This window comes from Saccoglossus kowalevskii, chromosome 22 (genome assembly GCF_978046115.1).
Source record: "Saccoglossus kowalevskii chromosome 22, keSacKowa6.1, whole genome shotgun sequence".
Lineage (NCBI taxonomy): Eukaryota > Metazoa > Hemichordata > Enteropneusta > Harrimaniidae > Saccoglossus > Saccoglossus kowalevskii.
In genome coordinates this window covers 14,162,932-14,179,054 of record NC_140662.1, presented here as the reverse complement: position 1 = coordinate 14,179,054, position 16,123 = coordinate 14,162,932, and the positions used below count along the sequence as shown (strand labels likewise).

The 16,123-nt window shown below is 33.0% G+C and overlaps 1 protein-coding gene across 1 annotated transcript in view; it reads right to left on the bottom strand.

Moving 5' to 3' along the window:
* Positions 1-612: 612 nt before the first annotated feature.
* Positions 613-16,123, bottom strand: part of LOC102806481 (nuclear receptor subfamily 1 group D member 2-like) — a 35,215-nt gene continuing 19,704 nt past the window's right edge. Inside the window, exons 3-8 of the mRNA XM_078008837.2 lie at positions 9,756-9,900; positions 8,549-9,114; positions 7,678-7,836; positions 6,395-6,524; positions 5,737-5,847; positions 613-5,276 (exon numbers count right to left, since the gene is read on the bottom strand). Of these exons, the coding sequence (XP_077864963.2) occupies positions 4,603-5,276; positions 5,737-5,847; positions 6,395-6,524; positions 7,678-7,836; positions 8,549-9,114; positions 9,756-9,900 (1,785 nt within the window). The 3' untranslated portion in view covers positions 613-4,602. The remainder of the gene's footprint in view (positions 5,277-5,736; positions 5,848-6,394; positions 6,525-7,677; positions 7,837-8,548; positions 9,115-9,755; positions 9,901-16,123) is intronic.

The following is a 16,123-nucleotide window of genomic DNA, read 5'->3' as shown; positions in this document are numbered from 1 at the left end:
AATTTGCATAATAACAGTAAATTTTTAAACAAACCAAAACTTCAAAAGCCTGGTAAAATGTTTTCCAATGTTGTTTGTATTTTGGGGCCAAATTTTGAAAGCGTTGGAGATTGTTTTGAAACACTGATTCCAAAAATTTGATTAAATTTTGATTATAAAATTTGAGCAACAATAAAACAATTCATTCAATTTGTATGCTTGTAAATTGGAAGCACATATAAATAAAAATACTGAAACAATTTTACATCATTTTCAATCTTCTACCGCCATAATTTCAGTGTCTAAATACTTAAATCTAAGACGAGGCAAAGAATGAGCAGGTATAGAAACCAAACCCACCCATCCATCCATCCAAACTGATAAAATGTTTATCACACCAAATATTGTTTATATTTTGGGGCAGAATTTTGACTGGAGATTTTTTTTTTCTTTTTTGAAAAAGTTTGCAAGGCTACCTGCCTCATACATAATTTATCAGTTGCTGAATGCTTTGTTCTTAAATTTATCGTCAGATATGAGATAGATTTGGTTGAGATGCAGGGTACAATGAGCTGAATACCAGCTACATCAGATCTCCTAATGGGAATAACTTCCATGATAAACTACAAAAAATCTGTTTACAAATTTATTTAAAAGCAAATAAAGCATTCACTAAGCATTTGAACAACAGCCTAGATGGATTATATTTCTCATCAATAGCAAGGAAAAACGATAAATAATCAATTTATGTTAAATTATAAAATGTACAATACTCAAAATCCTCCAATTATTCAGAGTTGTCCAAAAACTATACTTTTAGAAACACTAAATGCTGCATAAACAATTGAATTGGCTCAAAAAAATTACCTGTTAAACTAAAGATTTTGTCACAAATAGAGAACACTGATGTAAAAAACATTGATGTGTATTTGAGAGATATTTAAATTATCAAAGTTGTGGGGTTTTTTAACATTTTACGTACTGGACAGCTGGCTATGTAAATTTAAACGGCACCTAGACATCTAGCTCTGCACATTTAAACAGCACCTAGACATCTAGCTCTGCAAATTCAAACAGCACCTAGATATCTGGCTTTGCACATGTAAACAGCACCTAGACATCCAGCTCTGCACATTTAAACAGCACCTAGACATCTAGCACTGCACATTTAAATAACACCTAGACATCTAGCTCTACACATTTAAACAGCACCTAGACATCCAGCTCTGCACATTTAAACAGCACCTAGACATCTAGCACTGCACATTTAAATAACACCTAGACATCTAGCTCTACACATTTAAACAGCACCTAGACATCCAGCTCTGCACATTTAAACGGGACCTAGACATCTAGCTCTGCACATTTAAACAGCACCTAGACATCTAGCTCCGGACATCTAAACAGCATCTAGACATCTAGCTCTGCACATCTAAACAGCACCTAGACATCTAGCTCTGCACATTTAAACAGCACCTAGACATCTAGCTCTGCACATTTAAACAGCACCTAGACATCTAGCTCTGCATATTTAAACAGCACCTAGACATCTAGCTCTGCACATTTAAACAGCACCTAGACATCTAGCTCTGCACATTTAAACAGTACCTAGACATCTAGTTCTGCATATTAAACAGCACCTAGACATCTAGCTCTGCAAATTTACACAGCAGCAGCCAGCATGTAGACAGAATGAAAAGATTATTTTGTGTTTGACCAACAATTCATTTTTAGCTATTGGCATACAATTACCATACATATGTACCATAAACACATCAATCATTTTGGTTCATTTTATGACATTGATTGAAAATACCAAATAAGTGGCAACAAAAAGTGCAGTTTAAGTCCATTTTAAAACCAAATTTGATGAAATTTGAAACACTGAATTCCATAAATGTGTGAAATGTCACTAAAACTTTGATTATAAAATTTTAGCAACAATAAAACAATTCATTCAATTTATATGCTTGTCAATTGGAAGCACAGATCAATATAAAAAGCTCAAATAATTCTACATAATTATTATTCTACATCATGTTCAATCCTCTACCCCAATAACAACTCCAGTGTCTAAATACTTAAATCCAGATACAAGGCAAAGAATGGATTGTTCCACACAGTATAAAGTGGTGGAAAGGCTAACATTGGAGGGATTGTTTGGTCCCATTGTCTATAATATATACTTTGATATAAACAACTTCTGCATAAAAGTATAATTTTCTTTTAAATAAACACAAATACTCTACAGTTTCCATTCAAAACTATATACATAAATCTACTAAGATAAATAACGTAGTTTAAGTATAATTGCAAATATTAATAACTCATTACAGTTAATCACATCAATAAAGATAATTCTTATTTTCAGGAATTTATAAAAAAACTTAGAAGCACTCAGACCAAACAATTAACAATCACATATTTCATCACAGCATTTTAAAAGTTGACTTTTACAAATACTAGAAAACTAGCGAGCTTCTATGGAGACAGGCATTCTTAGATGTCACACTCGTCTATCAAATAAAATACAAGGAGCTAAGTTGGTAACGAAATGCCAGCCAGCTTTATTCTGATGTCAAAATGGCTACCAAAGCTGGTTAGCCTCATTCTGATGTAAAAATGGCTACCAAAGCTGGTTAGCCTCATTCCGATGTCAAAATGGCTACCAAAGCTGGTTAGCCTCATTCTGATGTCAAAATGGCTACCAAAGCTGGTTAGCCTCATTCTGATGTCGAAATGGCGACCAAGATTGGTTAGCCTCATTCTGATGTCAAAATGGCTACCAAGACTGTTTAGCCTCATTCTGGTGTCAAAAAGGCTACCAAAGCTGGTTAGCCTCATTCTGATGTAAAAATGGCTACCAAGACTGGTTAGGCTCATTCTGGTGTCAAAAAGGCTACCAAAGCTGGTTAGCCTCATTCTGATGTAAAAATGGCTACCAAGACTGGTTAGGCTCATTCTGATGTCAAAATGGCTACCAAGACTGTTTAGCCTCATTCTGGTGTCAAAAAGGCTACCAAAGCTGGTTAGCCTCATTCTGATGTAAAAATGGCTACCAAGACTGGTTAGGCTCATTCTGATGTCAAAATGGCTACCAAAGCTGGTTAGCCTCATTCTGATGTCGAAATGGCGACCAAGATTGGTTAGCCTTATTCTGATGTCAAAATGGCTACCAAGACTGGTTAGCCTCATTCTGGTGTCAAAAAGGCTACCAAAGCTGGTTAGCCTCATTCTGATGTAAAAATGGCTAACAAGACTGGTTAGGCTCATTCTGATGTAAAAATGGCTACCAAGACTGGTTAGGCTCATTCTGATGTCAAAATGGCTACCAAAGCTGGTTAGCCTCATTCTGATGTCAAAATGGCTACCAAAGCTGGTTAGGCTCATTCTGATGTCAAAATGGCGACCAAAGCTGGTTAGCCTCATTCTGATGTCAAAATGGCTATCAAAGCTGGTTAGCCTCATTCTGATGTCAAAATGGCTACCAAAGCTGGTTAGCCTCATTCTGATGTCAAAATGGCTACCAAAGCTGGTTAGGCTCATTCTGATGTCAAAATGGCGAACAAAGCTGGTTAGCCTCATTCTGATGTCAAAATGGCTATCAAAGCTGGTTAGCCTCATTCTGATGTCAAAATGGCTACCAAAGCTGGTTAGCCTCATTCTGATGTCAAAATGGCTACCAAAGCTGGTTAGCCTCATTCTGATGTCAAAATGGCTACCAAAGCTGGTTAGCCTCATTCTGATGTCAAAATGGCTACCATATTTTCCACTCAGAAATATTGGAATAATCAAACTACAATTTATACAATGACTGGAAAATGTTAAAATGAGAGAATGTGTATCGTAAAAATTAAGTCATATTTTATAGGTTTCAGCATATATTAAAAGAAATGCACTTTTTTAATTCATGCGTGCTTCTATTAAAGCACTGTATTATGATATTTTAACAGAACTTCATCTGCTATCAACATTAAGCATATTCAATCCTCATAAACTTCCACAGCTTACACAGACATCATTTGATGAGAATAAAGTCTTTGATAAAAAATAAATAAATATAAATATTTATATTCCTAATTGAGCTGGAACTTATTTTGCTGATATCAACAATTGAGGTTATATCCTATAACAGTAATGTATCCCTATATGTCTAGCCGGGAATATTATTATAAAGTCTAGTACTTTGAATATTTACCAAAAATAAATAAATTACATGTTGAAAATTAAACACCTCAACACAGAACTAGAGGGGAAAAAAGGCATTTACGTCAGAAAAATGATTGCCCAAATGTCTAGAGCCAACTTACAAGATTGTGTCTAATTGCCATCTCTAACACCTAACAACCAATCAGAGAGCAGCATATTTGTTGTAACAAATTCTGCCTTGTGTATATATGCTTTAACTCAACTGCAAATCTATCTAAGTGATAAGCTATTCTGAGGTGCACATATTTCCTATAAGTGACAGAGACTGATGAGTTCAAAACAAATGCATACATATTCCTATGGGAAAAAACCAGGATTTGCATATAATTGTATTGTTCGGAGGGCAATGTTTGCAAGATTCAAGAGTTACAGAAGTGGTAACTCCACGGAACACGCTTTCGACATGATTCCTTACTATGACCTCCTTATTGTAAGATTGAGAGGTTCTTGCTTAATAATTTGGGTGGGAAGTGATGGCGACATAGTCGACCATGTAACATTTGAAACGTTTTCCATCTTCACGCTTCTTCCATTTGTATCCCAAATACATCCAGTAGGGATATCTCTTGGTTCTGTCTTGATGTTGACAGAGTGTCCTGTTGTCATGGCAACAGAGGAGTAAATTGAGGACACACTGATTGGACAGCTGTTGTTACAGGATGCTGTTGAAGTAAGTAAAGATGGAGAGATCAAGCAGCTCAATGTCGGCCGAGAAACCTGTGAACTTTCACAATGTGAATAGTTTTTCACAGACGACCGGGAAGCTTGTGAACTGTTCACTGTGAAGGTCTCTGCACGAGTGACTCCTATTGACGTACTCATTTTTGTAGCAACGTTTTTACTGAAAGCACCCTCTGAAAGGTGCATCAAGTCAGAATTCCCATTAGCTGCAAAAGGATCCATTCTAAATAGGAGAAGTTTCTCAGAATGTATCCGGTTCATATTTCGTAGATCCGGTATACGAACTAGTAGTTTAGCAAATGCCGTTGGGTCATTGGGATGGTTCTCTGCCATCAGGACTTTTAAACCATGCACAATTTTCTCTTGTAATTGAGATATTGCTTTAGGATTATTAAGTCCACTGCGATCTGTGAAAAAAAAATGATTCATTATTAATCATCATTTATTCTATTTGTAAGTGTGCATATTTTTCTGAATGCTTTTAAATCAAATAGAAGTTAACAGATTGTAAAGTCAGTAAAATTTATTGTACTGTTCACATGTTTCTCAAATTATATTAGTTATATATGAGCAAAATGATTTAACAGTTTGTAAAGGTCAAAATATTTTAGATTGAGACAATTGCGATCATTTATTTGGTTATTTTTGTGATTTACAGTAACTCACCTGTAAAGACCAGACTTTTATATCAATCATGATCTTTTTTACTCATTTAAGGAAACCAGCACTTCACATTTTTTCACTCACTTGAGGAGATCAGTACTTTACACACTTTTTTCACTCACTCAACAGCACTTCAAATATTTTTTTCACTCACTTGGGGGAGCAGGACTTTATATCAATTACGGTATGGACATTTTCACTTACCTGAGGAAACCAAGACTGCGGCTGTGAACAAGGCAACCTCGGCATCCAGGAGACCAAGTTTGTTAAGAAGACTAGCAAAATCAAACATGTTGTCCAGCAGTCTACCCAAGCCTAAGTAAAAAATAAATAAAATAAAGCTTAGAAAGTGCTGCTGTGTACCACATACTTCCATTTCTAAATCCCCAAACCATTCAAATTAAAATAAATAAAAGAAAGCTTAGAAAATGCTGCTGTGTACTTCATCTTTCCATTTCTAAATCCCCAAACCATTAAAATTAAAATTTATGAAATATTAATTTTTTTAAGAAGCTCTATCTGAAATAACATATTGATGAAATCAAGGGTTTATCTCCATTGTACATGGTGCATATTAACAAGGTGGGGGGGGGGGGGTTCAAACTAATGCATGTGATAGCAAGTAGTAACATCTTTTTTGTTTTCCCTAAGAAGAAATATAAAAGTGGATTGACAAGAAATCTGAATGCCGGGAAAAAAAAGAATTTATTGTTTCACAAAAATCAGGCTGTCTCAATTAAATTAAAAAATTACAATAATCAAAATCAGATAAAACCTTCATATTATTTTCTGAAGTGGAGTTATTAGATACTGAAGACATTTTCTATGTGTACTTTATGTATAATCATAGAGTTGTAGTCACCTAATTTATGGAGTTCATCCTGGGTCAACTGCTGCCCACTGAGGAATGTCAAAGTCCGTTTCTCCACATCAAATAACCTCCACAGTCGAAGTAACAACACTTCAAAACAACCTGCCTTTAGTAATGTCACCTGTGAAAAGACCAACATGATTCAGTAACCTTCTTTGATATAGCGCCATCAGAGTTGAAGAATTAGTTCTTTTGTTTTTATTGCTAATCTTCATGATTGGTTTTTTTTTATTTCTAGAGTACTATTTACAATAGATGAAATCATATTAATTATATTTTTCTAATATAACAATATGTTTTCCAGAAATTATACAACATATTAGTTTTTATAAGAATTATAGGATAATCTTTATTTATTTTTTCAACTGCAGGCAATAGACGCAAATGACCAGAGAGCAAGAGAGAATCATAAGACTTGTTTTTATTACTCATCATGTCAACTTGATTCTTTGAGCTGTGTAACCATGGTATTGTAAAACCATTTATTTTCACTGGCATTTAATTTTACTATTTTGAACATATTTTGGGTTTTAATTTAACAAATTTTACTCATTAGCAAAATAGCAAATAATTGAAGCATTTGAAACTGTGGATGTGACTGAAGAAAATGGAACACAATTTGAGAAGAAAAAGATAAGACCCTCTCAATCCCAATGAAATCTTGACAGCCATTTCGGCCAAAAAAAACAAAAAAAAATCCCCCCGGGGACCCTGGTGATCAAACAATGGTCCTGGATCGTTAATTTTTAGGGGAAACATTTGTTACTGCTCAAAATTGTGAGTTTTTAATATTAGGGCCTATTAAAAAAACAGAAAACAAAAAAACAAGCAGCGACTTGATATTTCATATTTTTCGGTTGGTCGTTGAGGACAACAAAACAATTTTTTTTTTTGGTCTTATAATAGGTCTATTTCTATGACAACAAAATTTCCCTGACGAATTGATGGAAAATAGTTCTTCCTGGCTTTGGCAAGTTTAGCTATACCATAAAATGTCACCACTGTCACTTTCCATGGTATAAACATAAATATAATTCATTGATGAAAAACATTACCATAAAATCTGTATTTGATACTGCATCCCTAATATAATGTAAGTCACACCCATTCCTTTTGAACAATTGAGAACCAAACATTTACTATTTCTCATATGTGTAGATGCTCTAATAGAAGGCGCATCCCCTCTGTTGCATTGTAGCATTTTAAAGAAGCTGCAGCTTCTAATACAGATTTTACAGAAGTTGATTTCATAAGTAAGAATAGGGAACACTCACCTGATCTTCAGGGTTTAGCTCAGAGTAGCCAGGTATTTTCTTGGCAAACTCCACCACTTTTTTAATGGCTAGAGTGAATCTGTCAGTGAATGTTTCCCAGATATCTGCAGCAGAGTTTGTTGGATCAGCAACGATTCCATTGCTCACCAAAGGACACAGCTGAAAGTGACAGAAACAAATTTTAGGAACTGTTTTTATTTTATTCTGTGTTGACTTTACAGTTTGTGTAGTGATTAAATAATATTACTATTACACAACCTCAAGTAGGCACAATAATCTAATATATGTATAGGATTCTAAGTATTATTAAGAAGATTTGAGTTCAAATGTAGATGATGGATTGATTATATATAATATATTGATCATGACAATAGGATATTGAAAAAAAAATGAGTCTGAAAAGAAAGTGGTCAAAAATTTGCATTTTCACACTGGCTTCCATGGTGACATTATTTCCACCTTTGCTAGATAACTTAGGATGAAAAGAAGATTATTATTGTTATGAATCCTATTATTGTAGAAAATATTAAAAATAATTGAATAAATGATCAATCTTGTGAATGAACTTTTGACAATTTCTCAGTTCAAAGAGCATTTAGTCAACAGATACTTAAAGATGGAGAATAAATAAAACAAAAAATATAATTATTTATTAAAAATGTCAGTGTAAAGACTAGTTATATTAAAAATACTACCCATGCAATCATCTGCCATCATTTTGGCCTTAAATTGTCCAAATTGGTGCCAACGGGATGTTGATGGTCACATGACCAAAGGTGGCAACTACAAGGTCAGGTGGTTTTTATATAAAGGTGGTTACTACGGTAACACAAGTTTGACTGCACAACAAAATAACCTCTACAATACATACCACAAAAGGTCTGTTTTTGATGTTGCCATTCAATGGAGGATGCTTGCTGTCGCCATGACTACCATCGGGACAAGTCAGGCTAGTTTCTATGTGTGCTGCAGTTATTGTATTCACAAACGATGCCTGCTTATCTACATTGATCTGGAAATTATATTTTGTAGCCATAGGTTTGACACACGCAGAAGCACGCTTCTCTGTTGTGAATGTAGGCGTCTGGTTGCTTGGCAACTGCGGAGGCGACAGCCTACATTTTTTGTGTGTAATCTGTGGAGGTGGCAGCTGACTGTCCATCGTTTCATGATGCAGCAATAATTGTGGGTTTTCACGCTGCAGTACTGTTCGCTGCTCAAACTGCTGTGGAACTTGTATGCTTTGCTGCAAAGATGTTGTTTCCATCTCATCAGATTTCCTCTTAACTGTCATTCTCTGCTCCATTCCAATTAAGAGACCCCCTTTAGCATCTAAGTCAACTGGACTATCCTGCTGCTGTCTTTCGGCCACTATTCTTTCTATCTCAGCCATTATCTTGGCCTTTTCTTTCTTAGGTACTCGGCCAAACCTAACAGCTACAACAAATATTATAAAATTATGTTAACTACTACCAAATTCAAATTATATTAAAAGAATAAAAGTAAATAGAAAGCAAGTTAGTTCAATTTTATCAAAATGAATGAACCCTCAAAATTTGTTATTCTCATTTCAAACCTTTTTGCTTCAGGTGTTTGGCTACAATTAAAATAGATGATCAGAACTCTTTTCACAATATAGTTTTATTTTATGCTATTGCTCAAAAACAAAACCTAGATAGAAATATATGTTCACCAAACTACTTTTTAAACAAAACACAGGGTAACCTCAATGAAAATGCTGATTTTTCAGCCATTCTACCATTGGTTAAAAGTTCTCATACCGGTATATCTCTAAACATACATACAGTGAAATAATCATATGTAATTATAAAATGAAATTGTCAGAAACATTCTTTTATTATTACTAACCTTTATTATATTTTTTTTTATAAACAATGTGTTAACTTGGATTCAAATGGAAATAACTCAAAAACTAAATTTTTCAGACATTTTTCTTCCAAAAAAATAATTAATCGGCGAAAAAAAAAAAATGTTCATCAGTCAATTCAATTACTATAAAACAAAACATTGGGATGAAATTTTTTTACAAAAAATTGCAATACTAGTAATGCTCTTACCATCACGGGACATGCCAACATCCAAACATTTACGTAATCGACATGCCTGGCATCGATTACGGTTCACTCGTAGTATCGGACACTGTCCTAATTTGATACACGGTTTGTACTGTATCTTCTGTTGTATGCTTCTTCTGAAGAAACCCTGGAAAATAATAACAAACAAAGATATTGTTTAAAAATTTCCATAACAAAAAAACCCTCCATATTGGCCCCTAAAAATACTTTATTTTCGCTGGAATTAATTTTTCGCTGAAAAGGTTTTTTGGGCGTTTTGCTTGGAATTTCTTTTTCACTGATTTTTGTTGAGTTTAATGTGAAATATAGAAAAAAAAAGTATATTCGCTGGATTTTATTTTCACAGAATCATTCCTTCAGCGAAAATAGCAAAAATAAATTCCAAGCACAAATAAAGTATTCAACAGTATTTAAATAATAACGCACAAGGGCAATATCACGATTTGTTGCCTGCCAAAAGGATTGTCGTCATGACTACAATATTGATGATGCCAGATTATTCCATGTCACGTGACAACCAATCACAGCAAATGTAACAGTGTTATCCAATATTATCTAACTCAATTTTTGCTTTATAAATTGTTTTTCTTTTTACTTTGAGCAATGACAACTGCTTGCATTTTTGTTGGATATTCTCCTTGAGAGTGAATTTGTACCAGAATGTGTGACCTTTTAAATGTCATGCACAAAGAATATTGGCATTGTTTGTGGTCACTTGGTTTTGATACCAAAAAATGTATATACAGGGCATTGATTACTAAGCAATTTGTCCTGACTTTAAATGTATAAACAACAAATAAACTTGAGTAAAAATATAATTTCCAGTATTATAAACTAACATAATAAGAGGTATTTATGACATCATAGCTTTACAGTGTCCAAATTATGTAAACCTTTATTTGCATGTAAATTAAAAAAAAAAAAAAAATGTAACAAAATTAGTTCTGTTAGCAGTATAATAAATCCCTAGAAACGGCATATTGGATTGAAAGGAGGATGAAAACACAATTATGTGTTCAGCTTTGCTTCTTCTCATCCAATATGAGACTGCGTGGAATTCATTATTGTTTAAATAAATGGAAGAACAATATAAACATGAGTGTAGAATTGGAACAACAAAACCTAACACACACTTGTTATTTGAGATTGCAAACATGTTTATACTTTGTGATAAACGCCCTCTAGAGTCAGTTTACTGAAATGATTCAACCTCTGGAGTCAAGGTACGGCTGTCCTTATTATGCTACAGACTAATTTACATATCAGTTTTGATTGGATATTCTGAACAGAGCATAGTGATCCACTTTTTATGCAGCAGAGTGCAACAACAGTTAGTAGGTCAAATGGTGAATACCACTCCCTGCTTTGTAGGATCGCTTGAATACTAGTACATGTACTATGGATTACGAACCCAGAGTCTGGTGTCAACGGCCGAACGAACAACTAATTTATGCAGGCATCTCTGAATGTATGACGTGTATTTAGGAGTAAACAACAAATGACGCACTTTTATTTACTTTTAACGTCTAGTATTAAATGATAAGAGACTTATACAGGAATAAGAAAACATCTAGCCATGAAAATAAACAAAGAAATTTGCTTGAAAAGAAACAACAAGACCATATTAGGTAACATTCTATGGTTAAGAAGGAATGATGGTAAAAAAAATCCAAAAACAAATTCCACTTGTGGGGAAATAACCACACTTGTTTCCATGGAAATGTTTTTTTTCCCCCATACTACCCCCCCCCCCCCCCCCCCCCCCCCGCCAAGAAAAAAATGTTTATTTCTCTTCTAAAATCAATTTGGATATGAATTTTTCAAATATTGGGATTTTTTTTTTAAGAAAGCAGTAATTTAATTGCAGTTTTTAATTGATGTAACGTTTGAAAACATGCATATATTTTTAGGTTAATACTGCAAACCACTATAACAAACAAGACAAATTTCCTTGACTTTCACAAGCTAAAACATGATTTTAGCCAAGGCCAAATTGATATATTGATTAGTTAGGTGTTAGGGTATAGTCATTCAGGCAAGCAGTTTTGCATATACTCAACTTTTATAATTAGTCTGCATATTATAGCTATATTATAGTTACTGAATAGATTTATGTATATTTATTTATACACTGAAGGTTGCTCTCCAAAATTTATCATAGATTTTGCTTCAAAAGTTATACAATTATTGATTAAGACACTGTTTTTGGTTTTTTACTAGTACTCAGTTTGGTAGCTTTTTTTAAAAAAAAAAAAAAAAAACTGGGAAAAAAATTCAAAAATGGACTTTTTTATGAGAATCCATGCCGAAAGCCTGGAAAATTGGATTCATCAGATTCCTACAAATTAATACCCATCTTGAAACTAAATATGATTTTTTTAACTATATGTAACCAACAAAAACTTGTTGTATATAATGATTTTACCATATTAAATAACAAATTGTATATAACTAAAAAAATCACCAGATTCATGGATATTTAGTGAAAAAATTAGTTCGGTACCATATATTCTCAGGGTTCAAGCAGAAAATAATATCATACTGTAAGCATCAATGGAATCTGATCCTTTCATCAAAATAATCAACAACCTAAGCTACTACAGTACCAGTAGGGTAGCGGTAATCTGATATACAGTAGAAATATAAAAAGGACAAAAATAGATGGCAATGAACTGCTAAGTATTTCCATATTTTTATTTTATCTAGAATTAATCCTACTCCTAAAAAAAAATAACAAAACACTTTTATAACCCTGTATTTGTACAATATGTTTAAAAATAAATAAAAAATCAGGTGTTTCCAAGGATATAGCTGAATATCAGCTTTAAAAGCCAACACAATTTCAGTTTAGTATGTCTTTGTTTAATCTAGAAATCCACAAATCAGTAAGGTCACTGCATTTCAAAGTACTGGTAGTAAACATTTAGCCAGATCTTTTATGCATTTTAATAAAACAGGGGTCACTGAGCTGGACTTTTCTGGAGTCCCTTTGAGTGCCAATTTTTTTTCCCGCCAAATATTTGAATAAATTTGTTTAGATTCTCTGTAATTTTCACTGAACTCAATATTAATTTCGGACCAAATGGACAAAAAAGGAAACTGATTCTAGTTTTTGATCAAAAAATTGACTGTTCAGACTTTGGGCTGGGCTCAGTCCAAACAGAGATCAACCTCAAAGCTAAGAAATACCAGGTACTTTATAAAGCAAAATTCAGCTCGAGTAAGCTTGGGCTGAATGTGTTTACACCATCATTTTTGCTGGCTCAAGCCAGATCACCCTGTTTAGTTGTTTACGTCTAGAGCTACAAGCGGGTAATTAAAATTATGCAATTCTTTGTGGATGCGTAAATTCTTCTGGCATGCATTCAATCAGACTGAATGCACAAACAAGGTCTGGACAGCAGCCAATATTGAGCGTGGGTGTATACTCTGCAGGTAAAGCATCGCTAACAAACTCCTGCAGGCATGACATATTACAAACACTGGGGAAAACATCACCTGTGTTTTGTAGGGCGTGGCATAGACGATAGGTGATGTCATTCTGAAAACACGCATAGAATTCAAAAGAACACAAGAGAAACATGCCACCACGCATGCAGTGATCATGTTTTTCAAACCACAATAGTTGCTCTAATGGAAGCATAGTATTTGAAATCTAAGCAATAAATCTTTCTTATTTGCCTAGTAAGAAGAACCTACAACTTTTAGAATAGAACAAATTCTTGTTTCTGGTCAATCAATGCTTCAGTTAAAAAATGAATGTCTAAAGTTTCTCTAAAGTTTACCTCTGATTTTTATAAAAATGTAAAGAAAGTTTTTAACAAGATGACATTGACAATTTAAATAAGGAATCAAAATTTTAAAAAAATATAGATGTCTGCATCAATTTTAGAAAATAAATTGACCAAAATTCTGAAACTTTAATATCTGCTATATTTATTTAGTAGATTAATTCAGGAAAATCAAGCAGATTAGAAAATTGGATATTACAAATTGCTGGATAATCGTATCGATACTGATTGTTGGTTTTAACCAACATCCATGAACCGTACACTGAACATCTTCTATGAATTGTGAGAAATAGCATGTATGGAGGAGGCACTATGTCATCATAACAGGAAGTGGTTGTTTATTAGAATAGAATAGAATGGAATGGAATGGAATGGAATAGAATAGAATAGAATGGAATGGAATGGAATGGAATGGAATAGAATAGAATAGAATAGAACATTTACTTTATTAGCACTGTTAAGAAAAAACAAAAACATTTCTTTTTTGTCCATATGGCTAATTAAATTAAAGCTTAAAAAAAATTATAAAACCTGAAATCATGAACATTTCATCACTGTTAGAATTATTCTTTCTAAATTTCTAAAACTTTCTGTATATATAAATCTTTATTGCAATAAAAGATTTATTTAACAGAGACAAATAATGACATTCTCAAAATAAAGCGACTCCTAGCAAGTAAACACACAAAGAGGGTATTTTACACAGCTGTATATTGTCATCTGGGACCCATATGAACATGTTTTAGATGCATGAAACATATGACCTCGAAAATAAAAAGTATGTCAATATTGAAGTAGCCTGCCTACAATAAATACTCACAAAGTAACCAGGCAATAGGATATACTGTAAAATACTTTATTTTAGCTGGAATTAATTTTCACTGAAAAGACTTTTTGGGCGTTTTGTATGGAATTTATTTTCACTGATTTTTGATGAGTTGAATGTAAAATATAGGAAAAAAAGTATATTCACTTGATTTGATTTTCACTGAATCATTTCTTCAGTGAAAACAGTGAAAATTTATTCCAAGTGAAAATAAAGTATTTTACAGTACCAGAATACTCTGATTTCACATTGTATATATAATTTTATGCCTCCAAATATTAATTATTTATTCATATAAATGCAACACTATCTTTTTTTAAAGGGCAGAGGTCGTGGATCTGAGTACAGATGGGTGGATGTGAACACAGGATCAAATATTGAAGGAGAAACCATTTTTTTTGCTGCCTGGTTGGTTGTCAATAATGTTTGATTAGTACTAAGAAAAAAGATAATCTTATTTGTTCAATTTGAAGTGCAGCCCTTAAAACAAAAATTGCATTTACTGATACTTTCTCTCTATCTTTTTTTTTTTTTTAAATATGTTTTTTGCCAGGCGACAGTTCCGGACATTGAGTGTCACTGTTGTCTCTCCTGAATTTTTTTTTTTATAATATGTCATTATAATAATTAATAGTTGAATTTGACTAATTTTCACTGGTTTTAAATTTCGCTGATTTACCATTTGAGGCATATTCAGTAGGTTTTATATTCACGGTTTTATCATTTAGATAATGCGTTCTATACTAAATTTTAAACATTCACTGGGTTTTAATTTAGCACATTTTCCAGTCAGCGAAATCAGCAAAATTAAAACCCAGTGAATAATTAACCTCTTTACAGTATACAATGAAATAACTGACCAGCGTTTTTTGCTCATTTGTGTTAATCTATGCAATACTGAAGCAAAATGTGACAGCAAACTCAGGGTACGGTAGTTACCTTTTATTGTATATGTTCATGATAAGAGTGTGTAATAAATAATTTGTCATCTGTTTGATACCAAAATATGAAGATGGACCACTTCATAAAGTCATGCAAATAAATGTGCATGAACAGCAGGTTAACTTGTTAATTATTATTAATATGTTTATTATGCATCATTTGATGGATTAAAATATATACATACAAAAAATGTAGAACATGCTACTTCTGCAAGGATAAAACAAATCAAGGAAATAAAATTAATCAAAATGAAAAACATTAACGAGGATACCATTCTCCTTGTAGATATTCGGGAAACAAGGAGGTCAGGATGAAGTTAATTTGGCATGAATTGATTATATGTATTACTTCCATTTAATGGCGTCCTTGAGGGGAGCTGGGTCAAGGAGAGAACAGCCAAAAGCAGATTATATAAATCTGAGAGCAGAGTGACGGATATGAAGCAAGACTTGTTATTACATCTAAACGAAAAAATGTGTGTCACTGTAAAGGCTCATTAGTAGTCTGTCTTTGTCACATTAGCAGAAAATCAACTTATTAAAACTATTTAACATGTACATTCAATTATATACACAACTACTGTAAATGCATTTATTTTCAGCGGTATTTAATTTCACTATGTTTATATTTAAGATTATTTAACGAGTTATATTTTAATTATCAGCGTAGATAGTGAATTTAAAAAACCCAGTTAAAAAAATATATATGGTAAATTCACTAAATGTAACAAGTTCCTGAAATGATGAAATTTTTAGAACAAATTGGTAAGGGGTAACCCATTTAAATTCTTG